This window comes from Microtus ochrogaster, linkage group LG5 (genome assembly GCF_000317375.1).
Source record: "Microtus ochrogaster isolate Prairie Vole_2 linkage group LG5, MicOch1.0, whole genome shotgun sequence".
Taxonomy (NCBI): domain Eukaryota; kingdom Metazoa; phylum Chordata; class Mammalia; order Rodentia; family Cricetidae; genus Microtus; species Microtus ochrogaster.
This window is the reverse complement of record NC_022031.1, coordinates 42,998,042-43,008,344: the sequence shown is the minus strand read 5'-3', so window position 1 is coordinate 43,008,344 and position 10,303 is coordinate 42,998,042. Positions and strand designations below refer to the sequence as shown.

The 10,303-nt window shown below is 53.7% G+C and overlaps 1 protein-coding gene across 1 annotated transcript in view; it reads right to left on the bottom strand.

Moving 5' to 3' along the window:
- Nr4a3 (nuclear receptor subfamily 4 group A member 3) overlaps positions 1-8,976 on the bottom strand; it is a 38,938-nt gene extending 29,962 nt beyond the window's left edge. Inside the window, exons 1-3 of the mRNA XM_005362160.3 lie at positions 8,447-8,976; positions 5,075-5,248; positions 1,987-2,945 (exon numbers count right to left, since the gene is read on the bottom strand). Coding sequence (XP_005362217.1) covers positions 1,987-2,943 — 957 coding nt within the window. The 5' untranslated portion in view covers positions 2,944-2,945; positions 5,075-5,248; positions 8,447-8,976. The remainder of the gene's footprint in view (positions 1-1,986; positions 2,946-5,074; positions 5,249-8,446) is intronic.
- Between the last annotated feature and the right edge of the window lie 1,327 nt (positions 8,977-10,303).

Here is a 10,303-nt window from a genome sequence, read left to right as displayed (position 1 = left end):
AAAAAAAAAAAAAAAAAAACCGGAGTGGTCTCCCTAGCCATATCGAAGGCCAAGGAAAAGGAAGGGAATGCTTTGTTAATTAGGGTAGAAGGAGGCCATTGGTCCCCCCCCCCAGACTTACACACAATAATTTGTAAACCCATGTGTTAGTATATATAAATCAAACCTGCTAAAGGGATGTAGTTATGTGGAAGTAGCTCTGGGAGGAGAGAGAAAAAGGGAAAAGGCTAGCCTGGGCTTGGGCTCTTGCTCAGTGGTAGAGCACCTGCCCAGCAAGCACAAAGCTCTGTGTTCCAACACTGAGAAAAAAAACAAAGGCTAACCTTAAAAGGAAGTTCCACCCTTAAAATGCTATAACCTTGTGTATCTGTAGGGATTTAACATGGCGACATCTTTATCCGAGTGTCCTGTCATCTACCTAGAGAATTCAATGCACGACAAGATAACCATCGTCACATCAAAATTAACTGCCTGTTGGATATATGTCCAACTACCAGCATGTACATTGTCATAAATACTTCAGAGTTTCCGTTCATTAATAACTAATGTTTTATGGCTCTTTAAAGACTAGGAAGTGCTCTTGTATGCTGCTATCTTATTTAATACAGGTTTTCTCTGGGTGTGAGTCACTGGCTGGGAAATTAAGATCTAGCAAGAAGACTTACGGCCAATGTTATAAACTGGTAGGTGGTGATGAGTTAGGATTCCTACTTGAACCTCCAGCCCCAAGTTGAGCATGCTCCTAAATATACTCTATTTGCACCCCCCCAATCCTCGTCACACAATCAACATTCCACCTGACCTAGGTCATCTGTGTGGGTCTGTGCATGCCTGAAGTATCAGTCGGTTAGGGTGTAAAGAGAGTAAGACAGAAATGTCTAGAACCATCAGAGACTCAATGACAAGAGAAAGAACAAGAGAATAAGCAAGCTGATTCCCCCCCCCCCCCCAAACACACACACAAGCACACACACCCATCAGATGTTAAAAGACTATTGAACTCTAGGGTCAAGCGAAACCAGTGGCCTCTATCCCACACACAAGCCATGCCATTGCCCAAGCCTGCCCAAGGCATACTCTTTAGGGCTCAGTTTCTTTGCTGGTAAATATGGTGAGCTTGATGACACTCCCACTATAAAATTCTTCACTGTGTCTATGAGAGAAGGATCAACGTGGGTACTGTGTCTGTGTACAGACCTAAGGAGGCAAGTGTTTCTAGAGGACAGGCTAGATTGGCCAGGCCTAAGTTCTACCTTCCTCCTGTTTATGGAGGAAGCTGTCCCAAAATGACTCTAGCTGGTTTACCCCCGCCCCAAATTTGCCACTGCAGAACTATGAAAAGGAGGCGTTGGAAGCACACAGGTATGAGTGGACCCCCTCCCTGTCTCCACCTCACTCTGAGGATGAGTTCTGTGACAGCTGGCTGACCTCTCTGAACCTCCGTTTTCTTCCCTAAGAAACAAGAATAATTATCCTCTATCTTCAAAGCACAGGGCATCCAAACAGCTACTGAGTGACCAAAATTCAATCTTAAGTCTGTCTGATTCTAGACTTGCAGCTCTTTCTGCGAAGACTGAGAGACAAATTCCCAGGTCTGCCATACAGGCAGTATTCTCTCAGACGCTCTGGGTATGTATAGGCAAGGAGGGGTAATAAGGACCTTTGGGCATTATTGACGTTTAGAAGTTGCAGAAGTTCCTGCCCAGGAAACAAACAAACAAAAAAATCAAACAAATAAAAACCCAAACGCTCAGAAGGCAATGCCAGCTCAAGAGGTTGGGGCGGACCCATCAAGTTCATGGACAGCTTGAGTTTAAAAGCCCTGAGGAAGACGGGTCTGAAGTCCTAGCTAGCCTAGGAATAGGATGCATTGTGAGTAGGCTTTCAAACGGGCAGGGGCAAGAATGTTGCTAAACTCACTTAGCTGTCTCAGCAAGGGGCCTGACTGCAGAGCGGAGGAAGCACCTGGAGGAGGCATGCTCTCACCTTGAAGAAGCCCTTGCAGCCCTCGCAGGTGCGTACCCCGTAGTGCTGGCAGGCAGCATTGTCCCCGCACACCGCACAGGTGCCCTCGCCGGATGATGAGCTCCTGTTGGGTGGCGATGGCAGGCTAGGGCTCTCTCCCAGCAGGCTGGACGCCGTAGGGGAGGCTGTGAGGCCCAGCGGTGGGAAGGTCAGCGTGGCCGTCCTCTTGGCCAGCGGGAGCCCGTAAGGGTGGCCCTCGAGTGCAGCAGCTTGGCTGCCGGCGGCGGCCGCAGCTCCTAGGGGCAGGCTGAGTGCAGCGGCGCCTGTGGGGTCGTAGCCGAGGTGGTGGCCGCCCGCTGGGCTGGGCGCTGGAGGGTGCGGCGGCGAGGGCTTGAAGTGGAAGAGCGGGAAGCGCGCGGCAGCCATTGGGGGAACCGCCTTCATCTGCGGGTCCAGCAGCTGGCCCGGTGCGATGCAGCCAGGCGCCGAGGGCAGCTCGTCGTCCCACAGCGCCCCCGCCTGCGGGGGGAAGACTGGAGTGGTTGGCGTGGACGGCGGAGACTGCTTGAAGTACATGGAAGTGCTGGGCACGACGTCGTCCTCAGGGCCAGAGGGAGGAGGAATGGACGGCTGCTGCTGCTGCTGCTGGTGATGGTGGTGGTGGTGATGGTGGTGGTGGTGGTGGTAGCCGTGTTCACGGCCCTCTTCCATCTTGATCAAAGGCCGTGGCCCGGAAGGCGGCATTTGGTACAGGCAGGAGGGCTTGAGTTCGCAGCTACTGGGGTAGCCCTCCATGAAGGTACTGAAGCTGGGCAGGGACGTCGTGGCGGTGGCCATGATCCCTGTGCTACCGAGGTCCATGGTCAGCTTGGCGTAATCGGGGTTCATGATTTCTGTGGTGTATTCCGAGCCATACGTCTGCGTGGCATAAGTGGACCCCGGAGGCGAAGGGCTATATTGGGCTTGCACGCAGGGCATATCTGCAGGGACAGAGACAAGGGCTCAGAAGCCAGTCGACACTCCTTTGCCAGCTGGATTCACTGCTTTTGAATCAGGAAACAGAGGAAGTGGCATCCTCTCCCACCTGCTGGCAAAGACTGAGTGCCCCAAGTTTACTTTCTTCCTTGGTGGGGAAGACAGCTGAGTCCCTGATTGACAAAGGGGCCATAGGAGCGATAGAACCTGACCTGCTGGGGATAACTTTACCCTCCCTTGCTCTGTTCAGCAGATCTGGATCCAAATGTTTTCTTTCCCTCAAAAGCCCAGAGAAATTTTAAAAATAGTTAAAATCCTAAAAAAAAAAAAAAAAAAAACCGGAGTGGTCTCCCTAGCCATATCGAAGGCCAAGGAAAAGGAAGGGAATGCTTTGTTAATTAGGGTAGAAGGAGGCCATTGGTCCCCCCCCCCAGACTTACACACAATAATTTGTAAACCCATGTGTTAGTGAAAAAGATGTCCTGTGTGGGACAAGGGAGGCAGTGACATGCTAACATTTCATGAGTGCCAACTAAGGCTGCGCACACAAGTTGTGGTCCGTGGCTGCTTCCCACCCACTCCTCCAAACAGGATTAGCAGCCTGCGCAAACTGGACCTCCTACTGATGACTTCAGCCAGCTTAAGCGGTAAGGTGGGCACGTAGGCCCAGGAAATGGACTCGGGGGAGTTGATGCCATCTGCAAAGAGAAAGATCAGCTGCAACCCAGCACACCCACCAAACCCTCTTATTCTCTGCTGCACGGGGTGGTGCGCGGATGCATATATGTCTACTACGCTGCTGCTTCCCCATTCTGACTAACATGGCATTCTGATCCAGCAAGGGTAGAGCCCTTTTATGACAACAGTTAACAGCTCTTCTAACAGGCAGGGCTAGTCTAGGTATTTTCTCATGATGGGGGGGGGGTGAAGAAAGCAAGTTCAAAGCAGATACAGTTTCTCTGCCAGTTCAAAGTAGATACAGTTTCCCTGCCAGTTTGCCTCGGTTTGGGCCCTGGAAGCAGCTGGTATAGCACTTGCTGTAATCCCAGAGGTTGAGGTGGGTGAGAAGGCCCTGGGAGTTACTGTCTCTACTGGATGATTTTTCTAATAATTTTCCTTCTTATGGTTAAATCAAAGTGGCAACAGGGGGGAGTTTCTGGTGGTTGGTTTTTCCGAGTCAAAGGAAACCCAGGTGCCTAGCTTCTTGGAGGGTGTGGCGTGAGGGTGTGACTAACAGAGAAGCCAGTGCTTCACATTTCCTTTGACATCTTCCTCTTACCCACATTTCCAAATCTGATTGAGTCATGCATGCATGGGATGAGATCTTGACTTGAAAAAGGGTGATGAGGGCCTGTTGGAAGAAGCAGCGGTGAGGAGGAACCAGTTCAAGCCTGCTTTCTTCTCAAGCGAGGCCTTGTGAGCTAGCTGGAAGCTAAAGATTACTTATCTTGGTGTCTAGTTCTTAGGCTGAAATGAAAGCTAGTCATTTAAAGGAAAGAACACAGCCTGGTGTGTCCATCTTTCCCCTCCCTTTGCTTCCCTAGGACTTCCCCCTTAAAGTCACCTGCCCTTCTTCCTTGCTGCCCTCTCCCTTTTGCTCTTTGTCTTTCTGAAGTCTCCAACAGGACGGTGACAGTATCTTTGGTGCCTACAGAGGCCTGATTCTTTCCATCCCTTTAACAAATTTGTACAAACCAAATCTGAGGCCTTTACATCTCTGTCTTCGGTTCACATGGGTTTCCTCCTTGTCTCTGAGACTCAATTCTCCAAACACCAGCACCACAAATGATTGGGGGTTTAGACCAATAAAAATGTCTCCTAGCTCTCCAAGTGATTCCTTAAATGAATATGTTGGATATAAAAGGACAAAAATAAAGCTATTAAAAACAAAAGATCCTAATCTCTTTGGAGTATTTGCTTTTCTTCTTAGGAAACATAATTTTGAGAAATGGTTCATATAATCTCACTGCTCTGCTTGGTAGCAACAGGGTGTGGTATACAGCCTAGCTTTGTGCCAGGAAGCCACCTGTGCTGTGAAATCCGGGGCCAGCAGCCGTGTGTTGGTACTGGGCGAGTTGACCAGACTGCCTGCGGGGTGCTGGGTTCCCCACAATTTCCCTTGCTTCATACCTACCTGGAGGGTATCTTGCGCGCTGAATGGTGGGGCTGGGGGTCTCTCCAGCGGAGGCTGAGAGTGTAGGAGGCGGGGATGTCGGACTAGGCGAAGCAGTCGCTGTGCAGCCCGGCTTTGCTGAGGATTCAGGCTCAGAGCCCGGGCTTGTCGGGCTGCGCTCTCCCGCAGTGGGCTCTGCAGGCACCGAGAGAGGGGACAGATGTTGTGGTAAGACTAGGCTGGGTCATCTTTCCCAGGGTTGGGTGAATGGGGTGGGGGTGGGGAACCTGTAGAAAAGCTAGTTAATTACAAAGAATTATCATAAGATTAAGTGAAAGTGTGTAGGGCACACGGAATCCCTGGGCAAGGAGCAAGGTAGCTAAGGGAAGGTTTGCCTTCACCTGGAGAGCTAACAGACAGCCCTTTTGTGGTACGCGATCTGATGCTAAAAAGCCCCACGGCCTGTCGTCGCCCAGAAGTTGATCTTTTCTACACACACTGTTGGTTCCCTGCTTACGAAGTCAGGGAGACCGAAGAAATGAGAACACTTGAGGAACGAATATGGCCCGAATTTGGGGGTGGTGGTGTCAGTGAGTATACAAGAAAAGAAAATAGCCATTTTTCAACTCCGACGGCCCCCACTTCTCAAACACAAATTTTACACGCCGCGTAGGAAATGCACAAGGTCCGGAACGAATGCATGAATGCCCGGAGGAATTAAGAAAGTCTGCGCTTTTCATTCTAAATGCTAATGGAGCTTCCTTTCTATTAGTCGCGAGTTTCGGGGGCCAGGGGTCAAGCAAACAAAAGGGTACAGAGGAAAGAAGGCCTGTTCTGGGAGCCGCGCGCTCGGGCGGACAGCTTTGGCCAGGGCTGCAGCGGACCAAGGGAGGTCCCCTGCACTCAGGGGGCGGTATCCCTGAGGGTGGGCTGCTTTAAGGCTCCAGGCCACCCGGTGGCTCAGAGGGGGTACATTCCGGAGTGCGCCCAGAGCGGCTCCCGGGCGAAGGTCCCGGTGCACAGCCTAGTGAAACTTTGTAGCTGGAAGCTCAGCTTGCCTGGCAGGGAGGACTCCTGCTGCCCCAAAATTCCGGCTTATAGCGCCCCCTTTGTCAGGGGTGGGTACAGCTCAAAGGTTAGGAACGTGCCCCCTTGAGGGGGAGCCCAACCCTCAAACTAACCGAAAGACCTCTGGTGAGCGCAGGATCTAAGAGTGAGATAAATCTCATCTCCTGCCGCTCCCGCACCCCGAGTTTGCTTGTAGAGAGAAAGGGGCTCTGATTCCCCAGGTCTAGGAAATTCTCGATGGCCAGGAAATGGGGGATTCCCTTGCCATCCCCAGCCCGAGGTCCTCCGACGGAAATCTTGCGCTTGCTGAAGCGCTGGCACGAGTGGATCTTTCCACAGCTGTAGCATGTGCTTCTCGCCCTCCCCCTCTCGCATCTTTAAAAGAGGGGGTGTCCAGCGACCCCCCCTTCCATTGGGTGCGGGTATTCCCACCCTCCCCCGGAGTCTTATCCAGAGTAGTCTTCTTTCTCTAAGGGGCGGCCTCTGAACTCGGGTGGGCGGGGGTCGCGTCTCCCCAGGGAAGGGGTTCCTCCTGGAGGCCCGCACACCGCCCACCGTACAGCCCAGCCCAGCACCCCATTGCTTTCTCCGCCCCCCATCGGCCGGTTACCTAGGCAAAGCCTCTGCTCCTGGAAACACGTTCTGTCGCTCCGGCTCGTGGCCGCTGGGGCCTGGAGCACAGAGCCTCGGGGTTGTAAATTAGGAAGAAATAACTACCTCTGTCAAAGCCCCTTTCTTTCTCGGGGGCAGACGAAGGGAACACCCCCGTGTTCCCCTCCCCGTGGTGAAGTGTGTGGAGGAAACCGTGAAACACACCATTGTGACCCTGGCTCCTCCGCGGAGTTTCCAACCCTGGGAGCGGGGGCGGAGGTTGGGCGGGGGCAAGAGAGGTGGAAGAGAGACCAGCAGAAAGGGAAAGACAGATTCTCAGAAAGACTGAGGGAGCCCAGACAACCCCCGGGGGAGAATTTCTGTGAGCGAGTGCTGGGTCCGGGGGGGCGGGGCGGGTGTCTGTGGAGGGAGTTATGGCCCCGAGAGTCTTTGGCTTTCACGTTATGCTTATCTTTTTCGGCTAAAACAACTCCAATAAAGTAATCCCATTCATTGCGTTCAGTATGAGCGCTGAGCATCTTTTCTTTCCCAACTCGGTTCTATAGAAACATTTCCCGGTTGTTGGAAGAGAATCACTAGAATTGAAACAGCGAGGGAATGGCTGAACCGAACCCTGTGACCTCTCTCCCAGCACCCAAGGCCCTAGGAGAAGCAGCTAAGAGTACTGATGACCACACACTCCTCGCGGCTCTTCCCTCGGGAGAACCCGGGCACATAAACAAAAGGCCACCTCCAAGAACGTTCTTGGAAATCAAGGGACCAATGATCATGAGCTCCCTCATGACTGCCGGAAGCCTCCAACAGGTTTGAGAGGTGCCTTTGAAAGCCAGTCTCCGCAGGCTGCGCTGGCCTGCTCAGCTCTCCCTCTCACCACCTAGAACTTTCCTTTCTACTAAGAATAAAATACTCGGAGCAACTTCTCCGAAAGCGCATTGAAAAGTAACGCAAGCCTTTTCCACACCAGCCAAGGCCCGGAGAAGAAGGACGCCGTCTCCACGCGTGTCGGGGCACTAGAGTCGGCAATTACACCCGATTACCTCCGTGGGGAAAAGTGTAAACCATCAAGTCGGCGACTCCAGGCAGACGTGCCTAGTGGAGCCCCAGGCTCATTTCAATACAATAAGCCACATTCCTACAATTACACCCTCTTTGCCGAGCTCCTCCAGCGCCTCTGCAAACTCCGGCCGCTGCTGCCCAGGCACCGTCCCTCCTAAGCTTTCTCCCAGACAACCAGCTCCGTTTCACCATTAGGCACATTAACTTGGACCCACCAGAGTCCCTATTTTCAAACCCACTTAAAACGCAGGAAAATTACTGCCGTTCATCACCGGGGCTCCAACTCTCTGCCGCCGCCGCCGCAGCCGCCGCCGCCGCCGCCGAGAGCATCATTACCATGACAACTAGAGCCGAAATACCCTGAATTACAACGCTGGAGCTGCTACAGCACAAATCCAGGTCCTCCTCTTTGTTAGAGGCTTTTCGCCTCTTTGGGTGGGGAGAGGAATCTCATACGCTCCAGGGTCCCCAAGGGCCGGCTACAGGGGAAAAGTTTCAGATTGGAACCCACCCGCCGCTTGGCGAGCAAAGCCAGAGTGGGGAGGCGAGTGTGTGTGGGGGCACCCCACACTCAAACTTGTCAATTTAAGGAGCGACTCTTCCCAGCGCGCCAACTTTTAAGCAAGTCCCCGCATTAACTGGGCAAATCATACGTACTTGGGTGCTGTGGCGGTTCCGTCTTTAGAGCGAGTTTCTAGAGAGCGGCCCCGAAATCTGGACTGGGGGAGAGTCGCAGCTGCTGTCCCGGAAGGGCTGCGGTGCACAAGCCCAGCGGCTCCCAGAGGCGGTGAGCGGCTGGCGGGGGATGCTGCGATCCCAACTCATGGGAGAGCGCCGCCGAGAGGTTCCGCCGGCGTCCAGTCTCCTGCTGCGACCCGGGGGTAGGATGTCGCTGCGGTTCCCACCTCCACGGCCACTGCCCGCTCTGTCAGCGTTGCAAAGTGAGCCCAGGAGGGGCGTCCGGCTGCGGCGCCGCGCGGCACCGGCGAGGGCGCCGGGCGAGAGGGGTGTGAGCGCTCGCGAGAGAGTGGAGTGTGTGTGTGGAGCGTGTGAGCGCGCGTGTGTCTGTGTGTGCGAGTGAAGGAGCGGGTGTGAGCGTGTCTGTGTATGGGGAACGGAGGAGGAGCAGGCGCTGGAGTGGTAGGGGGCGGGAGGCAGGAGACTCGGCTCTCCCGGCTGCGCGTTCGCTCGCTCTCTCGGCACGTCATTTATGCCACAGGAGCCCTAGCGGCCTCTCCATAGAGTGCCTGGAATGCGAGACGTCAATGTGACGCCATGGGACGCTACGTCACCCTCCTCCTCCCTCCCCTGGCCCAGCCGGTTCCGCGTGTGCGAGGGTGTGTGTGTGTGCGTGTGTGTGCTCGTGTGTGTGCGCGCGCGTTTCCCCGGTCATTCGCTCGGCCGCACAATGGAATCCGCGGGGGAACTGGCGACCCCAGCCCCGTGGCTGCCAATCTCTCCACCACGGAGCCGCTCGCCCGGGCTCCCGTCTACCGGAGGGTGCAGCAGCCAGCCTGCGGGTCAGGCGGGACCGCCCAGCTGTCAGGCTCCGGGTGGAGTAGAGTTGGAGGAGTGCTGCTGGCTGGCCTCCGAGGCTGCCCCGGGGCAACGAGCCAGGTCGAGGGGGTAAGAGAGAGGACAGCTCTTCCGAAAGGGAAGGCTCCGCCAGCCGGCTTCTCCGAGTGACCTGGCAGTCGGTGCTAAAGGAGTCTGGCACCAGCCCGAAGACTCCCCGAGGTGCAGCTGTGCTTTCCTCACGCCGTGGTCTGAGGCTGTTTACGTCCCTCTGGCCCTCTGAGCCTGGGCTCATTTGCCGCCACCTCCACCTCCTCCTCCTGTCTGTTGCTGGTGTTTCGCACTGGGATGCAGATGGCTCCAGGGACAAGATTTTATTTCTTTACCCTTATGGTGTGGGGTTCTTTACTGGACACTTTGTAACTCAAAGAAGTGCACATCCAGCCACGCGTGCGCTGCACGAGAAACTATATATAAAACAAACACATCACACGTGTCGAACAGCTGAGCGAGTATGACTGTTAACAGAGCTTCTCCCCTCCCCAGCACCGGGTCAGACAGGGAACTCTGCTCGCACTTTCACTTTTTTTGAGGGTTGTAGACGCCTCCCCTTCCATCTCTCAAATGAAATATTTCAAAATCAATCAACAGGGTTTATTAATCTGTCTCTAGGGGATTTCCTATGGTCTCCTGGGACACATTTGTCTTCCTAGTTATGCAGAAAGCCTGGGCGATTGTAAGAGGGGCAGCAATTTCTTCTTGGAAATGAACTTAGGGTGTCATTTTCTTGCTCAAAACAAAACAACAAAAACCGTGTCCGAGTTAAGAACTCTTAGTTCCAATGGTTGCTGCTAAATGAAAGTAACCTCTCCCAGAAATTATTATTTTTTTTTTTTACGAAGGAAATGTTTGAATGAAACAATACAGACAGCTGCGGTCTCTAGCGGCCTGCTAGAATCTCAAGTGGCGTTTTTTCTTTTGACCTGTTCCCAAGATTTG